The following is a 14,601-nucleotide window of genomic DNA, read 5'->3' on the forward strand; positions in this document are numbered from 1 at the left end:
TCTAGTTAAGCAATCTTTCTATCACTTGTGTATCCTCGGGGGTGGGGTGCGCCTCATGTGGTCTAGTTAAGCAATCTTTCTATCATTTGTGTATCCTTGCGGGTGGGGTGTACAGACGCAGGAAGATTAGTCTGATAAAACTGGAATACTCTTTATATTTAAAAAAAATGAAAAAAAACAACTGTACTCTATATATATATATATATATATATATATATATATATATATATCTGTCTATGTATATGGCCGTTCCAAGTTCCAATCAAAATTTTCTCTGACTTGAGTACAGCATCCCCAGTCCTACAGATTTTAAGACTCACTGCATGGGCCATCATGAGACAGCAACTGAGCATCACCAGACAGACAGCGCAACGGTTAGCTCTAGCTGGTAGTAATACCACTACTACTCCTGCTACGTCCAAAGGACAGACGCATAAAAGTGTGTTTTCAATGCTGCTGCTGCTGTCTTCCAAATCCCACCAATGAAATGAATGAATGAAGCTTGAAGAGAAAGAAAAACGTTGCAAATGAACCGAACCTCGTCTCATGTTTTACCTGCGCATGCGTTATTATTGGCTTGCGTGATTTTGTCGGTCGGTCGGTCGGTCCATTCCTTTTCTTTTACACTTGCAACCAAAAAATTACATAAATAAATAAAAACCTTTTCTGCCTTAATTTTCCTTCGACCGCCTCTTAAAAGCTGATGGGAATCAGATGCCTGTGGGTTGGGGTTTTGCTTTACATCAAACTCCAGTTATCCTCCCACTACTTGAACTCAAGACGATTCCGTCTCTAAGTTTTCTTGCCTTTCCTTCTTCAGAAGTCAGAACCCCCTTTTGTTCTCTGCAACTTTTATGGGATTCAGAAAGCGGGCCACAAACAGCATGGCTAATTATTCCCCCGCGGGGGGGGCAACATTTCTCTCTTTACTTTTTAATCCGAAAAGAAAACGAATTGGGTGCTCGATCTTTTGGCCTGCACTACAAAGCGGATTCCCTTTATAAATAGTAACTCTTAGGAGCTGCAACACCGCCTTCGCTTCTTGCAACGTCTTCCTTCCTTCCTTCCTTCCTTCCTTCCTTCACATATTTCCTGTTTCCCCCCAAAAAAAATAAAAATAAAAATAAAAATAAAAATAAAAATGCCGGGCATATATACCGGATATAACTGTAGGGTTCAAGCGAAATAATATAATAGTTTTGGACCATTGTGCAATTCACTCTCCTCTTTTAGGCAAAAGATCGATCTTCTTTTCCTTTTCCTCTTCTTTAATGTCTATCCTCATGTTCTACTCTTCAGTTTCTTCAGACTCCACCCTTTTTTTTTTCTCCTTCTTTGTCAAAAAAAAAAAAAAAAAAAAAAAACTCCTGTCCACTTTCTTCTGATACGGCTTGAAATAACGATTTTTTTTTTTTTTAAGAAAAGAAAGCAAGAACCAAGAACCAGGAATTTTTTTTCCAGCCATTCCAAGAAAATCTTAGCTATCGATTATTTCCTTTTCACGTAAATCCGAGAAAATGATATATAACTTGCCGAATTCAACATCGTCTGTGTACAAAACCAACCAATCTGTGAAAAATATATATATATATATATATATATATTGCTCGAAGCTACCTTCAAAAAAGTGCAGCTAACATCGGTGGTGTACAAAGGTACGTCATCTACCCAGGAAAATCAAGATTTAGGATAAAAAAGAATGGAGACATCTGCCTAATGATGGAGCTAAAAATTTGTATGCTATAAACGTTTCTTTTGGGGAACAATAACTACTTTGAAGAGGTAGGTCAACGCATCATCACTCATGGAATAGACAACATGCACAACCAGCTTCCAGTCTCTATACATACTAGTTCTGAAGTTCTCATTTGTTTCCTTTTCCTTCGTCTTCATTCAAGATGCGATTCCGAAAATCACTCACCATCTTGGGAAGCCCTTCGCGCAGGGATATTTTGGGCTCCCAGTTCAGAAGTTCCTTTGCTTTGCTAATATCGGGCTTTCTCTTATGAGGGTCATCAGCTGTGTTAGGTTTAAATGCAATGGTTGCGCTTGAATCAATTGTTTCTTTTACAACCTGCATTTGAAGAAGAAATCAATCTAAAACATTTAGACCAAATCCAGGGACGAGCCCACTCCTCGTGACAGTAGGACCTGTAGCAACTGAGAATTCCAGCATGACAAACCTGAGCAAGCTCTAGCATGGTGAATTCTCCAGGATTGCCCAAGTTGAATGGTCCCACGTGCTCACTTTCCATCAATGCCACCAAACCATCAACCTGACATTAGCACAACATCTAAGCTTGAGCATGCCCAGCTATAATTACCATCATATTGCCTTTTTTGGGCTCTGATATGCAGCAGATGTTGCAATTTCAAATTCATTTTACGGATATACACACAACAATTCAGTCAGGTAAAAGTAGGCTACATTAAGGGGGGAGGGGGCTGGGGGAACCAAAAAAAAAAACTTGTACAAGTGCCATTCAGGTATTGAAAACCCACCATAATTTGAGTAGCTAGGCAGCAATGTGCTAACATTGCACTACGCTCCTATGGATGCAGGTCTAAGCAAGAAAATAGTAAGAACTACAAATCCCATCAATAATCGAACACGATGCCTAGAGATAGCTTATCATCCATAATCCATAATGCATCAATTCACGATACATAGGAAGCAAAGAAAACTAAGAGGCAAAAGATATAGTTAACTTCTTAGTTTAATCTATTATTTCATAGACGAATAAAATTTACAGGAGAAAGACAAAAAAATGCCTGATTCAAAATGTTCCACAAACCATACAGGGTAATGATAGCCATGGAACTTCATGGGAGTATAAAAATGCAATATTGCATAGTTCCAAGACAATCACATAAAAACAAACACACACACACACACACACAAAAACACCAAGTGATACATGACTTTACTTTTGCTCCTTGTGAAACAGCCAGAAAAGATAGTATACAAAACAAGCATGTCAAATCCAAAAAAAAATAATAATTTCTCCAAAAATACAGAGATGACCTACCAAGTCAGATACGAATTGGAAGCTTCGCGTCTGCTTCCCATCACCATACACTGTTAGTGGCTGTTTACGAATTGCCTAAATAAGATAACAATAGCCGTCAGGAAAAATAGCGATGTTAACGTTAGATTTACGATTCATCACAAGATCTACACCCAAATAGGCCAAAATCTGATTGCAAAATTTGGGGCATCACAATTCAAAAATGATGAGAAACCTGTGCAACAAAGTTGCTAACAACACGTCCATCATCTAGACACATTCGAGGCCCATATGTGTTGAATATACGTGCAATGCGCACCTGTAAAATGTAATAATCAAAATAATGAGTCAGTACAAGCGTTGCTAGGGAAGTCCTGCTTGACCTTACAGAAAAATGTAAAGAAAAAAGGAAAAAAAATACATATGCTTAGGTGAAGAGTCCTGTACTAAAAAAAACTTGATGCTTCAAGCACGATGAGCATGACGGTGTTCAATGAATGACAAACCACTTGGATACGCACAATAATGGCTTTGCTAAAATAGAACACGCTCAACTCCATCTAATTTATCAAATCATTTGCCTTATTCTTCATGTACTCTTGAAGCTAGGTTTATGGTTTGTGAACTACATTGCTAAAGCAGACAAAAACAATCAACCTCATCTTATTTATATACTTCCACAAATTTTAGAATTGTGCAAGCAGGTCGAAAAAAATTCTCCAGGAACTGTAATCCACAAGCACCAATATCACAATATGGATGTGGCAAACGTAAAATTACCACTCAATCATGATTTGGAATGTCGGTTTTCAACAGCAAAGATTATTAGTCCATAATCTCTATTACCTGCAAAGTGTTCAGAAGCTTTCCTCCTAGCCATTATATTGCATTCAAGGCAAAAAAAGATGAGGCTTATTAAAACCATTTGCCATGTTGGAACCATAATCGAAAACAACTACAGGGGAATTTTTAAAGTTGAACAGCTGCTATGAAAAAGAATTAAAAGCAAACATGACGAACATTAAGTTCAACAGAACATAGACAATAGAAGCAATAAAAGTAAACAGCTAACCAACATCCAGCATCTAAATTGTTCACAAATTAAACTCAGTGCTAAACAAAAACTTTGATGTTGACACACACCTCAACATCTGCACCACGATGATAATCCATAGTCAATGTTTCAGCAGTACGTTTCCCTTCATCATAGCAGCTTCGAACACCTGAACATTTTGTTAAAATCATCAGGTTTGATACCATAGTAATGAAACAAACACCAGAAAATATAACTTCTCTCTGCTTGCCTATTGGATTCACATGTCCCCAGTACGTCTCCTTCTGTGGATGCTCAAGAGGGTCTCCATAAACCTCGCTGGTACTCGTTAGTAGAAACCTTGCACCAATTCTCTTGGCCAGGCCCAACATATTAAGTGTACCCATCACATTTGTCTTGTAAAGAAAAGTTAAAGATCTCAAACCAACCCAAACTCAACAATTAATAATTTCTACTCCAAAAAGTTTCAGCGAACAACGCATAAAACAGAGGGAATACATCCGCACACAAATAAAATGTCTCAACCATCCCGAGTACTCCGCACAGAAAATAACCATAACTAATATCACAGCTCTACAAGTACCACAACGGCAGCTAACTGATCAACAGAGCAAGATACAGATAAATGAACAGACATTCAAAGAACATCACATCATGGTAGCATAATCAACAGAATCTGGATAACAACTAAAACTGGAAAAGGATATGATAGTTTTGACAGGATTATACTTGTAATGAACAGGGGAGGCAGGGCAGGCCAAATGGTAGATCTGATCCACCTCCAACAGGATGGGCTCAACAACATCATGCCTAATCAGCTCAAACCGTGTGTTCCCGAAATGATGCTTCACATTATCTCTCCTCCCGGTAAAGAAATTATCGATCACGATCACCTCATCCCCTCTGTCTAATAACTTATCCACCAAGTGACTCCCCACGAACCCGGCGCCGCCCGTCACCACCACCCTCATCCTTCTCCTCCCTAATCCCACGGGCACTCTCCCGGTCCCCTTGTTGAGGTGGCTCTCCTTTACACCTGGGGTGGTGGCCAAGGATGTAGACCACGACCCAGAAGTACGTTCAGATTCGTGATCCACGGAGGAGACGAGTGGATGAGGTCGCGCCGAAGGAGAAGAGGAGGGATTGAGGAGGGAGAGGCTGGGCTGGAGGATGAAAAATGTGGAGCCAATAAGGATGCCAACCAGGATGAAGAGGAGTCTTTGTTCCTTGAGAAGGTAACTGAGAGATCTAGGGAGAGATCTGGGGTGTTTGAGGGATTTGGGAGAATATGGGGGACTCTGTCCGCTGGGCATCTCCTCATCTCTCCTGTGATTTGTGCTTGATTGCTTGTGTAATTGTTTCATGGCCGCCCACCACTCCTCCTCCTCCTCCTCCTCCCTTCACTCGGACCTTCTTCTTTCTTTTTATTGTTTCTGCAACCGAAGCTCTGATATATTCAACGAATGTAACCGTAGAATTTCAATCCTACAAAGAAAACTGGGAAAAATTTTCAGATCATATGGAGACGCGAAGAAGTTGATCGGAGAATTGTAACCGAGGATTGGGCTTGTCTCTTGTGGTGTGTAACTTGATGATGAAATGATGAGTAACAAAAAGAGAGATGAGAGGGTGCAGTGAAGTTAGTTACGGGAACTCGGTGCAATTGACTTTTCTACACTAATTTCGGCTTTCCAGACAGGCCCGAACTCTGATCCGGTGGTGGGCTCCGACTATGGGCCATTGCCATAAGTTGTCAGATCCAGGAACGAACGTGGACAGTCTCATGAGCCATCAAGCAATGCACGATAACCCAAAAGGGCCGACCCAGTTTTGTTTCTTTAGTCCACCTTGACTGTGCCTGTATGTGTTTTGTTGAAAACCAAAGGGTTATCTTAGGTAGTCTGGTATCTGTTTCAATAGGATGATGTACAGAATGAAATCACTTCTTCATAGCAAATTCATGTTTTGCAATGGAATTGCGTGCTTAATATTCATGTTGGAAAAATTTGAGATCTTTGCTATGCTTTTTCTGATATCCTACAAGTTCGAATGATCAGAACACAATGGGAAGTAATTTTCTATCGTCGTAATACAATAATTGCTATAGTTTTTTTTTTTTTTGGGTTTAATAGATAATGAGCCATCCATAAACTACAAATTTTCTTTTATATATTGGCAAGTTAAATAAAAAATGAAGCAAAAATATTCCCTCTTCTTTGCGTCCACTTTCTTGGAGTCTATTATATTATGCCGAGCAAAATAGGGTGCCTTGGATTAGATGTCCTTGGTATTGGTGTAAGAAAGATTGAACCAGGCCCAACAACAAGGGCAAAGACAGGCAAGGCGCCCAGGACAATCTCGTCCTTGCAACAATCCATAAGAGAGATTTAATTAATCAGGCCCAACTCACGAGTCAAGGTGGTGGTGATGCTGCATGACGCTTGAGTTGCCGAGAGCAAAAAGAGCCCGACCACAGTGGGAGTCGAACCCACGACCTTCTGATCCGAAGTCAGACGCGCTAATCCACTGCGCTATGCGGTCAATCTGGACGTGATCCCTCTCAGGAATTATATCAGGGAAAACAGATGCGAAGCAGCTACCACGCTTAGCTGGAACGTTTGTCGATGAAAGATTAGAAAAAAAAATAAAAAAGCGAATGCATCCAATGATTTGGTAGTCTATCCCCTAAAGTTACAGATCGATAAATAAAGATTCCAACTAGTTTCACTCCCCATCGTCAAGAAAATCCTTTTTTTTTTGTTTGGTCGAAACTACTTCTCAGTCGTTTGCACTTTCTTAACGTGCTTGTTGTGTGTCTATTATACTGTACGGTGCTTGTCATCACGAGTGACACCAGAAGCCCCTCGTGTCGTTGTCAACGGCGCATCTTAGCATTAGTTGACCAAATTAAGCTAGAATGTTAAGGTTGAGCCATGACGATTCTTCTAATTCGTGCTTGTTCCTCAAGAAGCTGCTGGTGCTTGTTCGTGCTTCTCAATGAGACAGCGATTAGATTTGCATGACGTAAGGGGGCAACCGCTAACTTGTGTGTGTGGATGGGGGAGGTGATCCCAAGTGCTTTTACTTTTCGGGTCATATAATAAACTTATTGACGTGTCTGTTTCAGCCATTGAATCATTTGGACATTGAATCATCTCAACTGACAGCAGTATGAATGGGCGACAAAAAAACAAAAAGGTGTCGGTCAAAGAAGACGACACACGTGGATTCCCCTTTGACGTCATGCCTGAAATGGATAAGTTTTTCATTTTTGTTGTAGCACTCTGTCACTCGCTACGGAGTATGATATAATTAGGCCTGTCAATCGGGCCTAATGAGCCGGGCTTTGATGAGTTCAAGCTCAGCTCATTTAATTTGAGACATTTTCGGGCTTCGAGCTATGAGTTTCGGGTTCGTAAATGTGAAACTCATACTCAACTCACATAATATTCGGGTTGTGAGCCTTAATCGGGTTTAGCCCAAGCTCACTTATTACTCCTGAATTTTCTTAATATAATTACTATAACTATTAAGTTGTAAAACTAATTTAACATTTACAAGACTATAATATTAAAACTAAACATGAACAAATAATAGTTCTTAAAAAGTATATAAACCAAAATTTTTTCAACAATATTTATATGTAATCCGTTTAAAATGCATGAAAAATAGTAATAAAACATGCAATCATAAGCCAATACATCTTTAAAAGTTGAAACTTTTTTTTATAATCTTGTGATTTAAATCCAAATATGCTTGATGATTTTTGTGTTTGTAGACCAAAAAAAAAATCAACCAATAATATGCCAATACAAAAAGTTACTCAACCAATAAGAAAAATTAGAAATTTAGTTATGCATTACTAATATTGGCTCTCAAGAAAGCTCATGAAAGAGTCTTTAGATGTGTTTTTGTGTTTTGTAATTTATATATATATTTAGTATTTAGCAAAAATATATTTGGATACATAATTATACATAATATCAAAATATAAATATTATATATATAGGTAATTAAAGGGGCGGGCCTATATCGGGTATGAGCCTAATAAGGCCCAATCTCGGCTCACATTTAATTCGGGCCTAATTTTTAGGCTCAAGCTCAGACCGGCTCACTAAATGATCGGGCTCATCGGACTTTCTGTCGGGCCGAACGAGCCGAGCTCGGGCTGGCCCAGCCCCATTGACAGTCCTAGATATAATGGCTTAGGTCGTGACTCGAGAGATAGTATCTATCAATCGGCTGACGTCATAGCACTCGTTAGCGGTTGACCGGAAATTCCCACCTTTAAGGACGACGGCTACTTAATCGCTCTCATTGCTCTGTATCCGAGTCTTTATATAAACCCCCCCCAAGCAACTTTTTTAGTTAATAAAGAAACATTTGCTAGCCTAGCAAAGCCAGCTGGGTTTGAGTATCATCAGACGAACACTCTGCTCCCTCCTGAAAGAAAATTCCTGACATCTCTTCTTCTCTTACTGTCTTTTCGCCCGGACGTTAACACGAAAACAGAACTTGGGATTCCTTTTGCAACTTTCCATCATGCCCAGGAAACCAATGAGTACTGTGTTTGCTTCTCCAAAAGCATCAAAGCCCTCTGCTCCGCCTTCGCCGAGTCCAACGCGGCCGAGTTTTGCCGAGTCCGTAATGGACCGAACCCTTGAATTAGCCGGACCGGTGATCGCGAAATGGAGCCCGGACACCGCCCCCTTTGCCAGTGCCAGGGTGGTCGTCACTTCACTCTTCCCCGACAACCGTGGAGAAGCCAAACGCTTGATCAAGTGCGTCAACAACTTGCAGCAAGCCATGCGCCTCCTCCTCCCCGAAAATCCTACCTCCCCAAAACTCGCCAGCGCCCAAAACCTCATGCAGACCGCCATGAAGACACTCCAGAGAGAATTCTACCAGCTACTGTCCATGAACCGGGCTTATTTGGATCCTGAATCCGTCTCCTCCTGCTCCACCCGCACCTCCATTCACTCCACCTCCGATTCCGATTCCGACGACGACGACGACGAGGCCGCTGATTCCATCGTCCAAGTCGAAGACGCCTCGAGTCTAGTCACGGCGGATCTCAGACTGATTGCGGAGTGCATGATATCTTCTGGCTACGCCAAAGAGTGCGTCAAAATCTACAATATTATTCGAAAATCCATCATTGACGAAGGTATCTATAGACTCGGGGTCGAGAAATTTAGCTCGTCGAGTATTCACAATATGGATTGGGAGGCTTTGGATGACAGAATTAAGAAGTGGCTGGATGCTGTGAAGGTCTCGGTCAAGACTCTGTTCAATGGGGAAAGAATCCTCTCCGACCACGTTTTCGCCGCTTCGGAATCCATTAGGGAATCATGCTTTACGGAAATCTCAAGAGAAGGAGCCATGATTCTCTTTGGATTCCCCGAAAGTGTTGTCAGAAATAGCAAGAAATCTCCCGAAAAGGCGATCCGCGTGCTCGATATGTACACCGCCATTGCCACTCACTGGCCGGACATCAAGTCCATTTTCTCCTCCGAGTCATCCTCAACCGTCCGGTCTCAGGCCATCACGTCCCTGGCAAAAATGGGCCAATACGTTAGGAGCGACTTGGCGGAATTCGAATCCGCGATCCTGAAGGAGCGTTCAAAATCAACTGTAGCGGGCGGTGCCGTACATCATTTGACCATCGACTCCATGAATTACCTCTCTCTTCTTGCCGACTACAGCAACCCACTGTCGGATATCTTAGCCGATTCTCCGCCTCCACCCGCGTCGACGACGTCCGTGCTGGAGTCCTACTCTAGTCTCTCCGACTCCGGCGAGTCTCCGGCGCCCACAATATCTCTCCGATTTGCTTGGCTCATCCTATTGCTCCTGGCCAAACTCGACGGCAAGGCGAAGCTGTACAAGGACGCGTCCCTTTCGTACCTCTTCCTAGCAAACAATTTCCAACACGTCATCACTAAGGTCCGTACATCCAACCTCAAACACCTCCTGGGTGACGACTGGCTGCCAAAGCAGGAAGTCAAGGTCAGACAGTTTGCGGCCAACTACAAACGGCTGGCATGGGGCCACGTCATCGAGTCGCTGCCGGAGGTTCCCGCTATTTCTTTGACCCCAGAGGAAGCCAGGGAACGTTTCAAGAGATTCAATGCGTCGTTCGAGCAGGCACGCGATAAGCAGTCTGCGTGCGTCATACCAGATACTAAGCTCCGGGACGATATAAAAGTGGATTTAAGCAGGAGGATATTGCCAGTGTACCGGGAATTTTACAACAAGCACAAGGCCGTAATGGTGGGGAGTGAGAGAGATTTGGGGTCCATTGTTAGATTTAGCCCTGAAGATGTGGGACATTGCCTTTCGGACTTGTTTTTTGGAAACGTCGGGTCTGGGAGTTCTTCTTCATCGTCTCTCCGGTCTCCTCCTTCCCACACGCGGTCAACAAAATCTTATACCAGTTTTGTAGGTTTCACAACGCGATACGCACTTTCTTTTTTCGGTTCTCGTACAGGCAAGTTTTGAATTTTGTCACAAGTGGTGTTGTAAAGGGACGATACCCTGAGATAAAGTCATTACACGCAACATAGTGAGAAAAAGTTTATAATTACTTAAATTTTTGAAAATTTATTTTATAGTCCCTAATCTGAATGCATTTCACGCAACATAAATTTTAAAAACTCTTCTGGTTTTAAAAAGTTTCGCGGTTTCCGAGGTTGACCATTGGAAAGGAAAGAGATCCACGGAAACTGCCAAAAATCAGGACGCAAGGCTGTGCCATGACGAAATACGCAATTAAGCATTTGTATGATTTGAAATTGTGACGGTATTTTGTTTTGGGCTGTTACCCGCCCCGGTTGGATTCCTCATTTGCGGCCTTAATGTATTAAACGGCGTGCGCAGCTTTTGACGATCTAATCTTTAACGGGCCCTCATGACGTCTCCCAAAAAGAAAAGAAAAGAAAAAAAAACCCTCACACGGACAATTTAGCCGATGAATCGCGTTTCATTCCAGTCATAAAAGGAAAAAACCAACATTAACAAATCAACTTGAGAGCTTTCATATTACACATCGAATAGTCCAACTAGCTAAGACGATGGCATTCTGCCTAAAGAAATACTCCATCTTACAAGAAGGGGGGGAAAAATCAAGAGGGCAATTAGAGAAAGACTGACATTGTTCTTCTAGACTTCTGCAGGGAATTAAACACGAGAGGCATTCATCATCCAGGCGTCTGTCTGTGTATGTGGCTATGTGCTTGTGTGTGTGTGTGTGTGTATATACACTGTTATGAGCATGGCTGAGCAACAGCTGACTGGTCAGGAGGTCTGCGTATGTGCTGCCATCCGGTGCAGTGCTGGATGTAATGTTTAAGTGCATCACTTGGAGTTTCAACCGTCCAACTAGGATAGTATTCACTAGGATGAAATGTGTTACTTTCATGGGATTGCGTCAATAAGCCTGCCTGAGTTCCACAGACGAACAAGTCTCCTTCTGATTTGATACAGCCAGTATTTGCCTCTGCTCTGTCAGCTGCCTATTTTTTTTAAAAAAAAAAAAAGAGGAAAGAGCCAAATCACTGCAGAAATTTCTCAGTGAGACAAATCACAAGCAACTATGAATACATTGAAAGAAAAATATTGTCCCTAAAAGTATAAGATACCCTATATATAACATGATATTCTGTCTCTCGCTCCTGTATCCTGTCCAAAAGGGGCATTTTTGTTTCATCAAAAAGGGGTAAAGGAAAAAGAGTTTCCTTTAAATTGGTTTGGCGTTAGTCTGCCAAAAACATTTGTAAAAGCGGATTATGTTGGATCACCACAATTCACCAGTGTAAAAGTCCTATAGAGCATCTAGTGTTTAAGGCAAACCATAATGATTCGGCCAAAATAAACAACTCAACCCATAGGCCACAGCGAGAGCTGAGATCCCCAGTCTGGTCTTTTGTGCAACCAATTAGCAATGCAACACATCCAGCAATGTGACAAATCTAACAGATAAACAACCTGAACATCTCTTGCAAGGACCAGCATTTTCGTTCTTCGAACTGCCATCTTGCATACATACACATAGATACACACGAACAAATAGCATGGATTCATTTTTGCTCAGCTAATGTTGGATTATTTACCTTTTCGGAGAGGTACTTAAAAGCCACCTTTTTCTCTCCTGCTTCGTATATATTGCACTGCGAATATATCTGCATAGTAGAATAAAAGAGCAGTAAAAACTCTGCCTGCAATAGCAAAATAACTACATCTTTCATGTCATTGAAGACAAAATAAAATGACAACGCGAATAAGCACATTGCTGATTTCATGATACCTCAGATTCTACACTCGCACAAATAGCATAGATTCCCCAGTTTCTGGTGTAATTATTGTATAGATGTACTTTTGCAAACCTAACGCGAGGATGCCGCTGTCGGGTCCCATCAAAAAAACAATGGTGAATGGTAGCGCGCATACATCTGTCACCAGTGTGAGAAGGGTCTCCCCCAATAAGAATAGTTTTGTTATGCTTTGAGAAGTGGCACCTGAATGTAGAAACACAAGGTTAATGATGTGGCCAGAAGATGAGAAATAATCGCTAATCCAGACTATTAAGCCTCACCGAGAAATAGTAATATCGGTGCTCTCTCTGGTTATATCTATTAAACCATCATCAAAGTCGGAAAGGCTGCATCGATCAATCCAAATGTGCTTTGAATTTGGTTTAATTTGAATTGCATCCACATCAGGTCCTCTGCCCCCTTCAAACTCCAGATTGCAGATAATGACATGTTCACATTCCTTCAACCTCAAACCCTTTCCCACGAGCTTTATCCTTTGGCCACGACCATCAATGGTTTTATAAGATGAGACGTTCAAGTAGGATTTGAGCTCAATTATGCCTGAAACCTCAAAGACGATCCAGAGAGCTTCTTTTCTACGACATCCATCACGAAGTGATCCTGGCCCATCATCTACCATCACAAACAACGAAGTCATAATCTAGGCACTACAGTAGAATTTAAGTTTCACAAAATGCCATTGTTATAGTCCAATAAAGTTTCACTCCTTGAATATGATAAACATCGTGCTTCTTTCAGCGCAAAGCATGAGAATAGTAATAAACAGAAGATAATCAAGAGAAAAGCATCGAAGCAATTTCTTGCTTTCAACAACTAGATTGACCTTTACAATCTTTAAACAGCAAATGCCACTATAATGTCCCCAAGAATGGGACTAGGGGGCCCATGGAAGGAGCATAAGACACCAAATCTAAGAAATTTATGTCATGCCACCCTAAAAATTTGAAAGTTTTCAAAATGTATTTCATAAATTAAAATTTTTGCTACCCTGAAAACTTCATAATCTCTTATGTTTGACCCCAGAACACGTATGTGCATAAAGTTTTCTCCCTCAGTTCAAATGTTCTGGATCTGTCCACAACGGCCCCTAAGTTGAGAACCCATTCATTCACGCAAGTTAGGAGAAATGTTTCTCAACTGGGAACATTTCATAATCTGTCTACCGCTATTATAGTACGCAAAAAAAAAAACAAAGGAAATCAAGTCTTTATACAGGCGGTCTCTCAAATAAGCACAGCTAATTCTCACAGAAGTACACTATCACAACAGTGAAACGCGAATAAATTAAAAGTTTCTATGATGAAGCTAAATCACAGACAGATTGGAGCCATTTTCAAGAATTGGCACGAATCATGAAAAAAGTTTAAAAAATCTGATTCATCAGTAGCATATCGTGTCAGAGATTGACTAACAATTATTTCCAACACAGAAAACCCAAACAAAAAAAAATGGATTACCCAATAAATATCACAAAACAACAAGTGTTTGGGACACAAAAAGCGGACAACCCAATCGCAACTTAGCCAGACTTATAGTAGTACAAAGTAGAAACAGAAGGAAGTACAGTAGCAGTAGAAAAGCATACTGCAAGAGACTGAAGAGGGGAAATACACACCGGCAAGAGTGGTGACGTGGTAGAGAGGGCCGTGAAGGCCGCCAATGGCTAAGCGGCCAAAACCTTCGGCTTGGGCAGCGAGAGCTCGCAAGGCGGAGTCCACGTGGGTGTACGGCAAACACAATCCCATAGCCAAGTTGTTGGTGGACGTGGGAACTGAGGGCTGTTGATAGGGATATTTGTAAGGAGGAGGAGGTGTTTGGGTTTCTGTTTGTGGAATTGGCGGGTTAGTTGTAGCAGTATTTGTATTGGGTTGGTGCTTCTTCTTGTGCCGTCCGATGCAGTAACGCACCTGCTGGTTCCCCATCTCTCTGATAAGTTTCTGCAGTTGCAGATTTTCTTCCTTTCTTTCTTTCTTTTTTTTTTTTTGTTGGGGTGTGTATTACTATTAAATGGCAATTGATCAGAGCGTTATAATAATGACAGTACCTGAGAATTTAAAACTGAACGATATATGTTTCATTACTCCCATCACCCTTCACTCCTCAACCCCCGGGCTTTATGACAGTGAAACCGACCGACACTGTTTTCCTCTTTTTTCTTTTTTCTTTTTTTTTTGAAATGAAAAAAAGATTCTTCTCCTCAGATTCA

The 14,601-nt window shown here is 41.3% G+C and overlaps 3 protein-coding genes and 1 non-coding gene across 4 annotated transcripts; 1 reads left to right on the forward strand and 3 right to left on the reverse strand.

Moving 5' to 3' along the window:
• Positions 1-1,665: 1,665 nt before the first annotated feature.
• LOC113696097 (UDP-glucuronic acid decarboxylase 1) lies at positions 1,666-5,644 on the reverse strand. Its single transcript, XM_072052043.1, has 7 exons — positions 4,769-5,644; positions 4,313-4,459; positions 4,152-4,231; positions 3,244-3,327; positions 3,030-3,104; positions 2,184-2,276; positions 1,666-2,074 (listed from the first exon to the last, which is right to left on the reverse strand). Exons 1-7 carry the CDS (start codon positions 5,424-5,426, stop codon positions 1,865-1,867), a joined length of 1,347 nt encoding a protein of 448 aa, XP_071908144.1. The 5' UTR covers positions 5,427-5,644; the 3' UTR covers positions 1,666-1,864.
• Positions 5,645-6,529: 885 nt separating this feature from the next.
• Positions 6,530-6,603, reverse strand: TRNAR-UCG (transfer RNA arginine (anticodon UCG)). The gene has a single exon. It is a non-coding gene; the product is annotated as a tRNA-Arg (tRNA).
• A 1,838-nt stretch (positions 6,604-8,441) lies between these two features.
• On the forward strand, positions 8,442-10,668 carry LOC113695604 (exocyst complex component EXO70H1-like). The gene has a single exon (XM_027214731.2). It carries the CDS (start codon positions 8,605-8,607, stop codon positions 10,561-10,563), a length of 1,959 nt encoding a protein of 652 aa, XP_027070532.1. The 5' UTR covers positions 8,442-8,604; the 3' UTR covers positions 10,564-10,668.
• A 407-nt stretch (positions 10,669-11,075) lies between these two features.
• On the reverse strand, positions 11,076-14,466 carry LOC113694994 (probable pectate lyase 4). The gene is made up of 5 exons (XM_027213940.2): positions 14,011-14,466; positions 12,656-13,007; positions 12,368-12,578; positions 12,174-12,242; positions 11,076-11,576 (listed from the first exon to the last, which is right to left on the reverse strand). The coding sequence occupies exons 1-5, from the start codon at positions 14,315-14,317 to the stop codon at positions 11,328-11,330; spliced, it is 1,188 nt and encodes a 395-aa protein (XP_027069741.1). The 5' UTR covers positions 14,318-14,466; the 3' UTR covers positions 11,076-11,327.
• Between the last annotated feature and the right edge of the window lie 135 nt (positions 14,467-14,601).

This window comes from Coffea arabica, chromosome 6c (assembly GCF_036785885.1).
Source record: "Coffea arabica cultivar ET-39 chromosome 6c, Coffea Arabica ET-39 HiFi, whole genome shotgun sequence".
Lineage (NCBI taxonomy): Eukaryota > Viridiplantae > Streptophyta > Magnoliopsida > Gentianales > Rubiaceae > Coffea > Coffea arabica.

Coding starts and splice junctions, on each gene's coding strand:
- LOC113695604 (XM_027214731.2), top strand. CDS start 8,605: ATGCCCAGGAAACCAATGAGTACTGTGTTTGCTTCTCCAAAAGCATCA.
- LOC113696097 (XM_072052043.1), bottom strand. CDS start 5,426: ATGAAACAATTACACAAGCAATCAAGCACAAATCACAGGAGAGATGAG. Junction 3,328..4,151: donor ATCGTGGTGCAGATGTTGAG/GTGTGTGTCAAC, acceptor TACATTTTACAG/GTGCGCATTGCACGTATATT. Junction 2,075..2,183: donor CCATGCTAGAGCTTGCTCAG/GTTTGTCATGCT, acceptor CTTCAAATGCAG/GTTGTAAAAGAAACAATTGA.
- LOC113694994 (XM_027213940.2), bottom strand. CDS start 14,317: ATGGGGAACCAGCAGGTGCGTTACTGCATCGGACGGCACAAGAAGAAG. Junction 12,243..12,367: donor GTGCGAGTGTAGAATCTGAG/GTATCATGAAAT, acceptor TCTACTATGCAG/ATATATTCGCAGTGCAATAT. Junction 11,577..12,173: donor TTAAGTACCTCTCCGAAAAG/GTAAATAATCCA, acceptor TAAAAAAAATAG/GCAGCTGACAGAGCAGAGGC.